This window comes from Balaenoptera ricei, chromosome 20, assembly GCF_028023285.1.
Source record: "Balaenoptera ricei isolate mBalRic1 chromosome 20, mBalRic1.hap2, whole genome shotgun sequence".
NCBI lineage: Eukaryota > Metazoa > Chordata > Mammalia > Artiodactyla > Balaenopteridae > Balaenoptera > Balaenoptera ricei.
Window position 1 is genome coordinate 17908443 of NC_082658.1, and position 15776 is coordinate 17924218.

A 15776-nucleotide genomic window follows, 5' to 3' on the forward strand; every position below is an offset into this window, starting at 1 on the left:
GCGGGGGCTACTCTTCGTTATGGTACATGGGCTTCTTATTGTGGTGGCTTCTCTTGTTGCAGAGCACGGGCTCTAGTCACACGGGCTTCAGTAGTTGTGGCACGCAGGCTCAGTATCGTGGCTCACGGGCTCTAGAGCACAGGCTCAGTAGTTGTGGCACGCGGGCTTAGCTGCTCCGTGGCATGTGGGATCTTCCCAGACCAGGGCTTGAACCCGTGTCCCCTGCATTGGCAGGCAGATTCTTGACCACTGCATCACCAGGGAAGTTCCTCTCTCTTTTTTTTTTTTTTGGGCCTCACTGCGTGGCATGTGGGATCTTAGTTCCCCGACCAGGGATCTAACTATGTTCAAGTCTTATCTTCATGTCCAAGTGATAAAGAATATGCATAACACACCACAGTTCTCTGGAATCCCTCTTTAGAGGTTGCAAAATCAACAGAACTCAATATGGCCCACAAAAATGTTCTGTTTGGCCAGAAAAAGTTCTTTAAAATGTTAGTAGATTTACGTGAAACATGGACTCTTTGGTTCAGCCTCTGCCCAAACATTATTTTCCTACATCCAGCCCAATTCATTCAAGGTTGTTATTTGCTTAACCCCACAGTAACTTTGGTTTTAGGCCCCTATCCTATATTGTTATTTGCGTAACTAAAGTTATACTCAGATTTCTTTGAAAATTTCCTATGAAATACGATATATTTCAATACATTTGTATTAGAAAGGGATATATTCCCTTCTCTTTCAATCCTCCTGATTTGAGGGCTAGCACTTAATTATTCACATATGTATTTTCAGAACAATGCCATGAACAATTCTATTGCAAAGAGAAGATGGTTTATTAATGTTTTTACTAATCCACACATAATTGTATGACAGAATATAGATTACTAACAGTTGGATAAAAGCTTATGATCAAGTGTGAGGAACCTTTCCTGTTTTTGAAGTGAATAATTTTGCTCAAAATTAATATTTGGCAGTATTTCTAAGCTGTTTGTTTTATCCTTCCATTAAACACACACGCACATATGCGTAACACTGAAATATACAATCCTACTTTAAGAATAAATGTGTTAAAATTTACATGCCTTCTATGGATAAACCAAAGTGATGCTGGTGGATCTGAAACTATATATTAGAACTCTGCATGAAATATGATGTAACCAATGGAAAAACTTTTTCTTACACAGCTAATTCTGCAAACACATACCTGACAGAGTATACTAAGGCAAAAGTTGGTACAAAACTTTCAAGTGATCATTCTCTATGTGGTTATGCCCAAGCCATCAACTATTAATGATAAATTAAAAGACTCTTTACCTGTCAGGACCTGAGTTCAGGCACTCAAAAGTTTCGTATTTCTCTTGCAGAAGCTGATGACAATACTAATCCCTGCACTGTGTAGGGAGGTGCATTCCTTGCACTGGCTTAAGTGCTAATGATTTCACCAACCCTTGAAGTGCAGAACAGTAAAAAAACAGTTTTCAGCCGTTTTTCTTACTGATTTCTCATTTTAAAAAATATTACAAAGATTTCAAATAGGTTTTAAAATAAATAATTTCTGTTTAAAAGGCAGTGCCTTAGTTTAAAAAAGACACAAGCCAATAGATCTTTCTGGGTTACTGCACATATCACAAGATGGCCTTTTTCATCAATTAAAAACTTACACAAAGAAGCAACAACTTCATGCCTTCAAATAATTTTCTGATTTTACCTTAAAGCACCAAGATTTTGGCTACAGATATGTAAAACAGTCTTCCAGAAGGCAATCATAAATAGGTACTAGATGAGATTAGCTGGGTTAAAAAATGGTATCTCTCCTATTAATCCATTTATCACCCTGCCACCAGCATACAGCCCTGGAAGGAGCTGACAGTCAAGTTCACAACTATTAGTTTCTAAAGAAACAATGTTATACTCTCCTAATAAGATAAAAATCAAGAAATGCTTCTCTAGCTAAGGGCAAAATTAAGCTATGTATATATCTGGAAGGCCAAATCTATCTGTTCTGACTCCTTAAAACACCAAATTAATACAACTCCCCATTCTCTTATACTCTAAAATTAAATGGGTTTACACGACTCCAGGTATTTCCTACCGCTATAGGAGAATGAATTGAGAAATGTACCTTAGCTAGTTCTGAAGAAAATATTTTATGTATCTAAAAAAATTTAATGTTTTATATGAATCACTCTCCAAATCCTCTCTACTGTATGAATTTTCATTGAGAATACTAACACTGCTTCCTTAAGATTCAGATCATTATGAGCTTGGCACCATTCAGTTATGCATATTCAAACATTTAAATTCTCTGAATTCTTTCCTGGCATTTCAGTAGAGGAGGATAAAAAAACAAACCTGAGCTGAAACCATGCCAGCTGGAGGGTACACACTTATTTTACTAGTTCTACCTATCTAAACTTGACAACATTTTAAAACCCTATATTGAATTTAAATGTTCTCTATCTACAACAAAGAAAGCTTGCCTTGATATGCCTAGCTAAGGTGCTCCCATTTTTCTTCAGCTAAAGAAATTAAACAATCTCTCTTTCATTTACCAAACAATTTTTTTAAAGTTGGCACTCACAGTCCATTTGAAGGATCTGTTCCTCTAACTTAAAATGGCAGCAGCTGATCTCAATTACGATCAACTGAACATAAGTACTTCTTGGCAATAATATGCTCAGCTGCTACTTACATTTTTTAATCTTTCTATGGACAAGATATTTTAAGAAAAATCCACAAAATAAATATAGCCAGGCCTTAAAATGTTACTTGTATGCTTATTTTCAGTATAATGTAAAGAAGGGAAATAGCAATACAAAATGTAAATTAAAAGGTCAAATTTCTAACTTAATTTATATCAAATGAGAAGACTTTCTAAGAGGAAAAGTCTGAGTAGTAGAGGCTAACCAATAAGCCATTTTAACAAGGAATGTCGAGAAGTCAAGAGTAAAAAGTAATTCAGATCCAATATTAATACACTTGTGAGTTTATACCAAACTTGATAACTTTTTAAAATGCAGTTTATGTGGGAATAAGAATTCAGGCCAAAACTGATTATCTAATTTAATTCTTACTGTAATTACAAGGTCCAAAATAGTTCTTATTTTAAAGATGCTGAGTTCCCTCACATTCTATACCATGTTTCTTTTAAACATATTCTTCCCCTGTAATTAACTCCATCTAGTTTCTAACCTTCACATTTGATCTCATAAAGCAAATATTTTCCTCCCAATTATGAGTAACACTATCTCAATTTTAATCTATTTTTCAAGAGAAAAAAAAAAAAAACTTTAAGAAAACCCCATATGAACTAAGCCTGCTTGAGAAACTTTTCATGTTCAAAGTACTTAATTTTTAAATAACTCTTCAGTTTTATATGATTGGTATTATATTTATTTTACACTCATGAAATGTGATCTGCCTAGGGTCACAAAATAAGTTAATGTTTGAAGTAGAATTTAAATTGTTACATTTCCTTTATCTTACATTACTCAAATATCTCCTATGAACATCTAAAGAATTTTCCTATTTCGAAAGTAACAAACATTAATATCTTAATTTGCAAGTGTATATATTATGTATACACACACACAAAAGCACATTCAAGTACATATTATACATAAACAGAGACAGCAAATTAAAAGGGAAAACAGCGCTTACCTTCATCTCCTTCTGGTACATATGAAGCTGTAATAATGTCAATATCAGCACAATTCATCACAATCTGATTGGTTGCCTGCCTCACCTAAGGTGGAAAAAAAAAAAAATCGGCAATGTCAGAAATAGCCTAGGTTAATAATACGTACATCTTCATCTCGGCCTAAAATATGTCATAGGCAATTTTTAAAAACCCATACATCAGTGGTTCCCACCCTTTTGGCACCAGGGACCGGTTTCGTGGAAGACAATTTTTCTATGGATGGCGGGGGCGGGGCGGGCGGGCAGGTTTCAGGCGGTAATGGGAGCGATGGGGAGCAGCAGATGAAGCTTCGCTCCCTCATCCACTGCTCACCTCCTGTTGTACAGCCTGGTTCCTAACAGGCCGGACTGGTAGCAGTCCGAGGCCCGGGGGTTGGGGACCCTTGCCATACATCACTTAAACCAACACTAAATATATATGCATCAATGGTAGAAATTAATGACTAGTTCTAAATAGATTATATTATAATATCTGGATTATATTAAAAGCAATAATAAATACTTAGGTATTTCACAGAATTCAAAGATCTGACCAATGAGCTTAAAAGCCATTTTTTTCTACTTAAATCTTGATTTAAAACAACTTCTTAAATTTTTTAATTTCAAAAAAATTTTAATTAGGAAACATTTCTTATATGTTGCAATTAATCATGTGTTTCAACCTGCACATCAAAACCATCATGAGGGTCCCCTCTTTTTGTAAGGATAGAGGAAGAAATCTGGTATCATAAACTATGTCAGAACTTCATAAAACACTCTCTAAATTGTTTTCCCAAAGAAACATTTTGAATATAACAGACACTAATGACTCACCACCAAGATTAAATAAACTTTTAAGACTTTGTCTTACTTGATTTAGATCCAAAAAATAAAATACAGATATAATGAAAGTCCCTTCCTCTCTTCCTCATTCCCTAGAGATAACCACTATCCTAAGGCTAATGTATATCTTTCTCATGTATGTTTAGTACTTTTGTTACATATATAAAGATCAGCAAACAATGTTTTTAATCTTACACAAATGGTATCAAAAGTGTGTATAACCTTTTGCAACCTGTTTTTTTCATTTAACATTATTTCTGAGATAGGTAAATGCTGATAGATGTAAACCTAACTCATTAATTTTACTTCTGCATAGTAGTATTCCATTCTATAAATAAACCACAGTTATTTATCCACTTCCTCCCTGAAGGAAGTTAAGTTATTTCCACTTTTTTGTTATGTAAAAGAGTACTACAATAAACATCTTGGCCCATGTTTTCTTGTGCACCCATTTTCTTTACCAAGAATTGCTAAAATTATCCTCCAGAGTAGTTTCAATGCACGCTCCGATAAGCAAAGAATAAAGAAATCCCAGTTTCAGCAACCTCCAAAAAACTTAAAAATTTTTCGACAATCTAGTGGGTATTAAATGGTATACCAGGGACTTCCGTGGTGGCGCAGTGGTTAAGACACAGGTTCAACCCCTGGTCCAGGAAGATCCCACATGCCATGGAGCAACTAAGACCGTGTGCCACAACTACTGAAGACCGAGCGCCCTAGAGCTGTGCTCTGCAACAAGAGAAGCCACCGCAATGAGAAGCCCGCGCACAGCAACGGAGAGTAGCCCCCACTCGCCACAACTAGAGAAAGCCTGCGCACAGCAACAAAGACCCAATGCAGCCAAAAATAAATAAGTAAATTTATTTTAAAAAATGGTATTCCATTATTGTTTTAATTAGAATTTCTCTGATTACTAGTAATATTAGTTACCTCTTTTCTTTCTTTCTTTCTTTCTTTCTTTCTTTCTTTCTTTCTTTCTCTGTCTCTCTTCCTCTGCCTCCCCACCCCTGCTTCCCTCCCTCCCTCTCTTTCTTTCTTTTTTGACCCTTAAGTTTTTCCTCTCCTACTTGCTCATTCATAACCCTTGCTCATTTTCCACTTGGTTGTAACCTTGTTTTTCTATAACTGTTGCATTACACAAAATCTCAAATTCATTTTCAGACGTTTGAATGGTCTAAGTCTAAAACAACAAAAATAACAGATGTCTTAAATCACAAATGCCTACAGAGGCCAACGAAACAGATGAGTACAGTAGGCCAGGTGAAGGCTATGCATAAAGGAAAGCTATGTGTAAAGGAAGGGGGAAGTAGACATTTCTTGGAGCTAACCAATTATTGCTATATACAATAAAAAACAGACTCAGTGTTGACAGATCTTCCAATTAAAAAAAGCCACAAATTCAGATTTCATGTGCAATCTCCCAATTTCTAATTGATGACAACTAATTCAAAATTTTCTAAAACACTGTATAGACCAAACAAAACCCAACAGTGCCTTGAGTGTCACTGAACAGACCACAGAACTAGGTAAGGACACAGAGTAATATAAAATCTGTATGAAAAAGCTATACCTAAGAGTAATTATTTTATTAATAACCAATACATAAACATGATTAACATTAAACTAAAATTACCTGACCTAAGTTACAGATAGTATGTTCTTAAGCCTGTAACAGACTGTCAAAATCTCTAACACATAAAGTGAAACTATTCTGGCTTATTTAAAAAAAAAAAAAATTCTCATAAATCTTCCTGTTTCTAAACAAAAATGCCATTTAGTGAACAGTATTTTTGGTTTTTGGTTTTTTTGGGTTTTTTTGTAAGTGGTAATATTCCTTCACACTGTTTACTTCACCAGAACATACCTAAACAGCACTAAAACTTTTACATCCCAACTGGCTGTTTACAGCACTATGTTTGAACAAAAAGAAAAAAACAATGCTTTGCCTATTCACAAACTGACTTTTAAAAAAATTTTCAGAAACACAGAAATGAAGCACTGGGGTGTGCTCCAAAGGGTAAAATGAATAAAAACCTTCCAGAGTTTGATGTTTAAGCCAACAAAATTATTAATAACAGTGGCTTAGTTACATGTTTGTTGTTTTTTCTTTTTAATATTTATTTATTTATTTGGCTGCGCCGGGTCTTAGTTGTGGCACACGGGATCTAGTTCCCTGACCAGGGATCGAACCCAGGACCCCTGCATTGGGAACATGGAGTCTTAACCACTGGACCACCAGGGAAGCCCCTAGAGATGCATTTTAAACAACAGGATAATCCAAAGAAAGGGTTTTTACCACTTAGTGCCTGATACATAGTAATCACTTAATAGATGACATTATTAAGACACATGCACAGAGGGCTTACCTGGTGGCACAGTGGTTAAGAATCCACCTGCCAACGCAGGGGACACGGGTTTGATCCCTGGTCCGGGAAGATCCCACATGCAGCGGAGCAACTAAGCCTGTGCACCACAACTACTGAGCCTGCACTCTAGAGCCGCAAGCCACAACTACTGAGCCCGCAAGCCACAACTACTGAACCCACATGCCACAACTACTGAAGTCCGCGTGCCTAGAGCCCATGCTCCTCAACAAGAGAAGCCACCGCAATGAGAAGCCTGCACACCTCAATGAAGAGTAGCCCCCTGCTGGACGCAACTAGAGAAAGCCGGCGCGCAGCAACGAAGACCCAACACAGCCAAAAATAAATAAATAAATTAAATAAATTTAAAAAAAAAAAAACCACATGCACAGAGACCAAGACTAAATGTGCACCTAACAGTCTATAAAGTACCTAATCAAAATGCTATAAAATTTAAGAACTATGTGCTGTATTATATAGCACATATTATATCTTATATTGGATATCAGCATACTCTATGTACCAACCAAGGAATGTAATTTAAAACATCCATGTGGACTTAAGCGTATGCTTAAGTACTCAACCAACCACACTGATCTTTTTGATGCTTTCCCAACAAGAGCACTGACCTAATGATTCAATAAGATTTCTTACACACTAACATCATCATGTTATTGAATACTACCTGTATGTTCCACTGTCAAAAATACAGGTAATAATGTAAGTCAACTATACTTTAATTTTAAAAAAAGCAGGCAATAAATCAAAGGAATTTCAGCATTATCATCTTCACTGGACTTCCCTGGTGGCGCAGTGGTTAAGAATCCTCCTGCCAATGCAGAGGACACGGGTTCGAGCCCTGGTCCGGGAAGATCCCACATGCCGCGGAACAACTAAGCCTGTGTGCCACAACTACTGAGCCTGTGCTCTGGAGCCCGCAAGCCACAACTACTGAGCCCACACGCCGCAACTACTGAAGCCCACGCACCTAGAGCCCATGCTCTGCAACAAGAGAAGCCACCGCAATGAGAAGCCCGCGCACCGCCACGAAGAGTAGCCCCCGCTCACCACAACTAGAGAAAGCCCACGCACAGCAACGAAGACCCAACACAGCCAAAAATAAAATATAAATAAATAAATAAATAATTTTTTTAAAAAATCCTTTAAAAAAAAAAAAAAGTCTTCACTTTCCAAACTTAAAATAGAAGCAGAATGTTAAAACTGGCATATAAATTGTGTTGATAACAAGCTTATTTTCAACTTTTCCAGTTGGTGCTATTAATGAATGGAACGTTAGTGTATCCTTTCTTTGATTCAAACCCAGGGTTAGTTAAGTCTTCTTGGAGTCCCATACAGACTGTACTTCAACTGAACCAAATGCTAAGTAATGGTTCTACTGAAGAGACAGTTTGACCACTGGTAACAATTTTACAATGGAAGTTTCCTAAGAGCTAGGAAGGCGGCAATCTGAGACAATTTTTTTCCTGAGTAAGTCTTTACTACAATCACTCAGGAACACACCTTACATGTACTAGAAAGACCCAAAAGGGTTTTTTTCTGATTGCTAAAATCCTGAGATTTTAGTAAAAGGAAATCTCCAGTGTGATAATTGCAAATACCAGTCAGTCTGAAGCCTGAGTCACTTTGCCTAAAAAGCGATTTCATCATTAAAATTTTGTAATAATCATTGCCTTTGTGGAATAGGGCTATAATTTCTAAAGACAATAAGGATCAAATAATTACTAAACACAAATTGAGCTGAGTTTTCTAACAAAAGAGACATTAAAAACAGCAAGCTGCAGAAAGTCAAACATAACACATCAACATACAGAACATTACTATTTATTGTTTGTAGCTACTTTTGTACACCCTAAAACTTTAAAACTATACATAGGAATAATACCTACCAAAAAAGAGAATTTACCTCTCAGGGTGAGGGTGAGAAGAGATGGAAATGAACTTTAGTGGTATCTGTGACATTTTATTTTCCAAAAAACATCAGGTACACGCTAAAACAAATGGGGCAAAACATTAATATCTGCTAAATCTGGGTGGTGGTTACTTCTCTGTATTTAAAGTGTTTCCTAATTTAAAATAAAATTTTAAAGTGATTGCAAGTGGCCAAATAAACTGAGAACTACATACTTGTATGGTGTTCAAAATGGAATCTCCAAGATCTAGAGAACTAATCTCAATTAACAACAAAACAGCTATCTGAAGACTCAGTCCTTTGCCACTGACTCAAATACAGATTAGAATAAGATTTACTTTACAGTAAGAACAGGCTCATTTATGTAGCAAAGTTCAGAGAAGTTTCATAGATAATTTACTACTCAAGACTGCATTTATCCAGGTTGTATTGTTGTATTGGACAATATCAATCATCAAGAACCAGGAAGTTTAAAAAAAAAAAAAAAAAGCCTTTATGGAAGCCAGAATAGATGATACAAAGTCCATACAATACAGCTCATACCCTTCACTCAGAAGAGAATCCATCAAACCCTCACTTAGAAAAAAATTTTAAGCTCAAACAAGCTTGTTTATTTGGTTACTTAGACCTCTTCAGATCAAGTTCAGTAAAATAGAAGAGGGAAGAAATTGCACAATAGGGAGCAACAAGGCACAATAAGCAGCAAATAATAACCTGAGAGTAAGGAAAACAAACAAAAAAACTTTAAAGATATGAAACTAATAAATTATAGTACACAGTTTTGGGTAATCTATGGTTATAAGTATCAATGACATGTTAGAAGGCTGTCCAGTGTTTAGAAAAAGTAGAAAAGGGGCTTCCCTGGTGGCGCCGTGGTTGAGAATCTGCCTGCCAATGCAAGGGGACACGGGTTTGAGCCCTGGTCTGGGAAGATCCCACATGCTGCGGAGCAACTAAGCCCGTGTGCCACAACTACTGAGTCTGCGCGTCTGGAGCCTGTGCTCCGCAACAAGAGAGGCCGCGATAGTGAGAGGCCCGCGCACCACGATGAAGAGTGGCCCCCGCTTGCCGCGACTAGAGAAAGCCCTCGCACAGAAACGAAGACCCAACACAGCCAAAAATAAATAAATAAATTAACAGATAAAAAAGTGAAATTCTTAAAAAAAAAAAAAAAAAAGAAAGAAAAAAAGAAAGAAACCTAGATTATGAGGAATTATGGAGCTTAAAAAGATAAACATTTCCATCAAAATATTTACATATTTTTTAAAGTCTGAGTGCCTCAAAGGGTAAGCTTCATTTATCTGGAAAATTCACTGCAAAATTCATTGCCAGATGATACTGGATAAAACTTACCATACAAAAGCTTCTTATACTCAGGTGTTTCCTCATTGATACATTTCAAGAAACAGAATAGAAAATATGAACAAATTCAATTCCTTATGACCGATCTTTCAAATTTAAGACCATTTAGTGATCTAGCACAATGCTGTACAAATTAATTAACTTTATCTGTTTTAAGTAATAAAAAACCACTAAAATGACTGCATAGAATATCTGCAAAATTTGGGCAGAAAATTCCATAACACAGGGTGACAATAACATCCATTTAGGTGCCAAGTTTTAGCCTGCCAAACAATCTCCTGTATCTGTAACTCTCCTCTACGTGCCAATTTAGTCATCACCATCATGAATATTTTGTTGGCGGAGGCCAGGGATTGTTTAGTATATCCTGACTTCTGGCCTTGAAGGATAAAGTTAATTTCTCTGGCACAGGTGAAATATTTCCATAAGAGAATTACTGTATAAACCACTATACACTCATAACCAGGAACTGCAGCCACTCACATAAACTTGTAATCTATTTTTAAATTAATTATCCACAAAGCAAGAGAGTCAGAATTTTAAATAGCTACGAAGTCTGTTCCTCTCAAATATCCTAATGTAAAAGGAGAGGAAAGGGAATGTCCCATTTTTCTAGGCCCATGATAACACATTTTCAAAACCTGCTGAATTAGACCACACTCACTTACGTAAACGACAACTACTTTTAAATCACTGCACATTGACTAATTTTCATCTTCCCCAGGAGTCCACACCCCAGACCAGGTTAAAAATCCACTAAGTTTCTAATATGTAACCTGTACAAATACTCTGAGCTTATCATAAAATTTTGCAACTAAAGCAACCAAGCAACTTGCATACTTTGTGCAATGTAATTCCAAACTGTTAGGGAACTGACACAATACCGATTATCAATCTAGGCTTCTAGAGATATAATTTTGTCCACATTTTTATATTTCCATAATCAGATACCACCTAATGCCACAAGTTAAACTTATTGCTCCAATCTATGGATTTCAAAAACATCAATACATGCTTTTTACTACTAATGTTAACTTTTTACTAATGTTAACTCCTCTTTACACTTCCAAAGGTGGCAAAGCATACAATTAAAAAGTCCAGTCATCCTTTAATAAAACCTGTTAGAATTCTCTATCAGGCCATCTTTCATTTGTGTTGCCACCTTGCCTGAAAAAAATTTTCTGAAAAGCTCTGAAAACTTAATGTTACAAAAAAAAAAAAAAAAGATTCACTTATTTCCTTGTATCAAATTAACGAGTCCCTGCTAATACCTAGTACATTACCACATGCTCCTTCAGTGGCCCAAACCAGTCCACCACCTATTTCTCATTTCTTTCCAAAAGCAAGCAGAAAAGGGGTAAGGAGAAGCATGTCACCGCTTGTTGTTATACCCTAACACAAATAAAACTGTCATTTCCCAATAAAATAATCATTTGAAAATCTTTATTACTGATAATATTTTTTCTGAAACTTTTCCCTAAATATGTATACCTCTCAAAATTATGAATGCATTATGGGGTACACCAACTATTGGGGTAAAGAAACAAATGATTTTTTTTTTAATGTTAGTCTTTTCACATAATGCAAACTCATTCATTGCTAGGTCCTTCTTCCCGCAGGTCTGCCAAGTCACAAGACACACTACTGTTTACAATCCCTCCCATCTGCCCACAGCCAATATATATCAAACACTCTAGTCACTTGGCTTAAATAAACAGTCTCCCAAATAACCCTCTCAAATCCTAATTTAGACCCAAGATGCACTCATTCTGATTCATATTCTTAATGGAAAATTTTTAAATCACCTGACTTCCACAGGGGTAAGTTTTGCCTTTTGATGCAGCCAGACAACAGAGCCCTCATGCTTTCATACAAGCACTCCAAATCTGACAGTATACTTTTTAATTCTACACTTTTAGACATATTTTCAATCTGAGTACTCGGCTTTCAAAAACAACTGCCAACTTTCAATTCATTCGAACGCTAGGCTAGTCTACATTTCTTTCATTTCGCTGCTACATACACCCTATTCTTTAAGGTTGAGGCCTACTGATTTTTTCCCCCTGACTGCAGTAGGAAAAGAAATGAAACAAAATATATTTACCATCATTCTTTTTAAAGGTAACTACTAAACAGTTCCCATTTTTCATTACAGACTTCACATAACACATCATATAACATGGTATCACAAATGTCTATTGTTCTGGATCTTTGTAGGGCATCAATACTAATGATCTCCAAAATCAAACAATACTTTAGATAATCTGCGGGGGGAGGGGCGGGGGGAGCATGATTCACCAAAAACTGCAATGAAGAGTAATGGAATATTTTCACCGGTGGTATGCTAACACTAATAGCTTCTTTCAGAGGAGGGTACTGCTAAGCAACCATCGCTGTAGCAATAAATCCACCTGCTTTAAAGGCTGCAAAGCTAGGAAGATGGAAGGAAAAGAGGAGATGGGGGTCCTCCTTCAGCTTCTCTAGAGGTTAGGAGAGAACAAAGTCAATGCTGCACTGTCACTTGAGGGAAAGGAGAAGGGGGAGGGGGCGGATCATCTTAGAAACCCAGCCCCTGGGCCGGAGCAGGCGGGGAGAACTCAGCAAGGCTGCCCGGGATTAACATTCTCCTTCTCACCCTCTTCCCCCTTCTAGAATCTCCCCTCCTGGCTAACGCGAGGCAGCCGGAGTCCCAGATGACTGCCCCTTCCAATGTGTCCTCATGGGGCGTAGGGAGAACGAGAGAAAAGAACTGAGTCAGGAGGCTGAGCATGGACTCCGATGACCCCTCTGGCCTCCCCAACACCCTCCAGCCTCTCCCAGACCACGACCAAGCCCGGAAGGGCCGGGGTCTGGGGGAGGCTCCACACAGGTGTGCTGGCCCCGAGGGGCACACGGGCCGGGCCGGCCGGTTCCCGCGGCGCTCCCTGCAGCACGGCCCGGGCCCCAGGCCGGCAGGGCAGAGCACAGCCGCCCGGGCGCCCCGCGGCCGCCCCAGAGGGGCGCGCCCGTCCCCGAGCCGGCCCCCCCAGCCCCAGGTCCGCAGCGCCCAGGCCCGCGCGCCCGCTCGCCCGGCCGACCGGGCCCCCAGCCCAGCCCGTGGGCGCGGCCTAACTGCTTGCCCGGCAGCTCGCCCCCGGCGCCCGAGGGTCGCCGTACCTGGGCGGATGCCTCCAGCTTGCCCTCGAAGGTGAAGTCCAGCAAGTCGGGCTTGAGGCAAAGGCTGTAATTGATGGGGCAGACGTCGGCAGGCAGCCGCTCGAAGGGCCTCTTCTCCGGCATCGCGGCGAGGCCCAGGCTGTGGAGGCGGCGGCGGCGAGAGGAGCGGCTGAGGAGGAGAAGGAGGAGGGGAGGAGGCGGAGGGCCGAGGAAGAGCAGGCGGCGAGCGAGGGAGGGGGCGGCGGCTGCCAGCCACATCCACCGAGCGCCGGCGACCGCCTGAGGAGAGCGATCGGGGGAGCCTGGGGGCGGGGGAGAGACCCAGCCCGAGCGCCAGGGGCCGGGAGGCAGGCAGTGCGGACGCGCGGGCTGCCGGGCCGGCTGCCTACAGGGAAGGGGGCGGAGGGGAGGGAAGGGGAGGAGGGCCAGCAGGGAGGGAGGGAGGAGGTGGCGGCGGCGGCAGCAGTTTGCGTGCGCGGCCCCGCCGGACGGGCGCGCCTCCGCCGGTGTGCGCGCGCGCGCCGGGTAGGGGGCGGAGCGGCGAGGGCGCGGCCAGCTTGGCGGGATGTAGGGTAGCCGACGAGCCTTGGGGGTGGGAGGTGGCTGCTGGCGCTGCACCTGTCTACGCCGCTGCGGGGAGCAGGCCGCCTGCGAGCCGGAAGAAGCCCGGAAGGGTTTGAGAAGCACAGAAAAGGCATGAGGGCCCCCCACCCCCTACACACACACACACACACACACCTCTCTCTCCCCCCACCCCGCTAACACACACACACACACACACACACACACACACCTCTCTCTCTTTCCCCCCACCCCGCTAACACACACACACACACACACACACCTCTCTCTCTTTCCCCCACCCCGCTAACACACACACACACACACCTCTCTCTTTCCCCCCACCCCGCTAACACACACACACACACACACACACACACCTCTCTCTCTTTCCCCCCACCCCGCTAACACACACACACACACACACCTCTCTCTTTCCCCCACCCCGCTAACACACACACACACACACACACCTCTCTCTCTTTCCCCCCACCCCGCTAACACACACACACACACACACACACCTCTCTCTCTTTCCCCCCACCCCGCTAACACACACACACACACACACACACACACACACCTCTCTCTCTTTCCCCCCACCCCGCTAACACACACACACACACACACACACCTCTCTCTCTCTCTCTCTCTTTGCCCCCACCCCGCTAATCCCCGGGCTGTCTTTGGAAATAGAAGCCTATGTAGTTGGTCAGTGCAGTCAGGGCAAAATGTTGAAATATCAATTCAGAGCAAAACCGCAAACTAGATTTCTACCTCCAGACCAGCAGAAAACCCTGATAGGAGGCTCTTTGGCCGTAATTATTCCTGTTATTTTAAGTAGTAACTTCAAGGGATGATATGAAAAATTTTGTCAGAAAACCTTTAGTAATTCAGGTTACTTAAACCAATAAGATTTGGACCTTTGAGGGTGTGATTTCAGAAATTAGAAGATTTTTGTTTTCATGATTTAATGTTCAAAAGTAAGATGTGTTTCACCTTTTTTCTGTTTTCATCTTTGTTTCTGCTTTTTTTTTAAAAATAGAAGACCTGAGTATTCCCTGGCAGTCCAGTGGTTAGGATTCTGTGCTCTGACTGCCAGGGCCTGGGTTAGATCCCTGGTTGGGGAACTAAGATCACGCAAGCCTCGTGGTGGGGCCAAAAAAATAATAATAATAAAATAAAAGACCCTTTACCAATTGTGGCCTCTTTAAAGGTAAATTAGCTGTGGCTCCCTCAGTTTTGTAGGTATCTCGCAAATTGAGGTATATATATTTTTAATATAAATATATATTAATTACATATAAATGTGTGTATATTTAAATATATGTTTTAAAGTGTCAAGGACAAGGAGATTTTATCTATAATTCCCCATATTCCTTTATAGAACCTTCTCATGTAGAACCGTTTAATTTTTAAAACTCAGTGCTGAACGTTGTACTGGACCACCGTTGTTCAATAGAAATACAATGCAAGGGACTTGCCTGGTGGCGCAGTGGTTGGGAGTCCGCCTACCAGTGCAGGGGACACGGGTTCGATCCCTGGTCTGGGAAAATCCCACATGCCGCGGAGCAACTAAGCCCGTGCACCACAACTACTGAGCCCACCCACCTACAGCCCGTGTTCCACAACAAGAAAAGCCACAGCAGTGAGAAGCCCGCACACCCCAACGAAGAGTAGCCCCTGCTCGCCGCAACAAAGACCCAATGCAGACAAAAATAAATTTATTTAAAAAAAAAAAAAAAAATATATATATATATATATATATATATATATATAATGCAAGCCAGCTAAGTAACTTTAAATTCAAAAAAAAAGAGAAAAAGGTGAAACTGATACATCTTATTTAACCCAATATATCCAAAATATTATCATTTCAA

At 40.3% G+C, this 15776-nt stretch overlaps 1 protein-coding gene across 5 annotated transcripts in view; it reads right to left on the bottom strand.

Moving 5' to 3' along the window:
• Positions 1-13736, bottom strand: part of NPEPPS (aminopeptidase puromycin sensitive) — a 104099-nt gene extending 90363 nt beyond the window's left edge. For 4 of the 5 annotated variants that reach the window (XM_059908641.1, XM_059908640.1, XM_059908639.1 and 1 more), the window contains exons 1-2: positions 13336-13736; positions 3664-3748 (exon numbers count right to left, since the gene is read on the bottom strand). In XM_059908641.1, coding sequence (XP_059764624.1) covers positions 3664-3748; positions 13336-13593 — 343 coding nt within the window. In that variant the 5' untranslated portion in view covers positions 13594-13736. Of the gene's footprint in view, positions 1-1317; positions 1337-3663; positions 3749-13335 lie in introns of those variants that run through there. The other variant, XM_059908642.1, reaches the window with a different exon arrangement.
• Positions 13737-15776: the final 2040 nt, after the last annotated feature.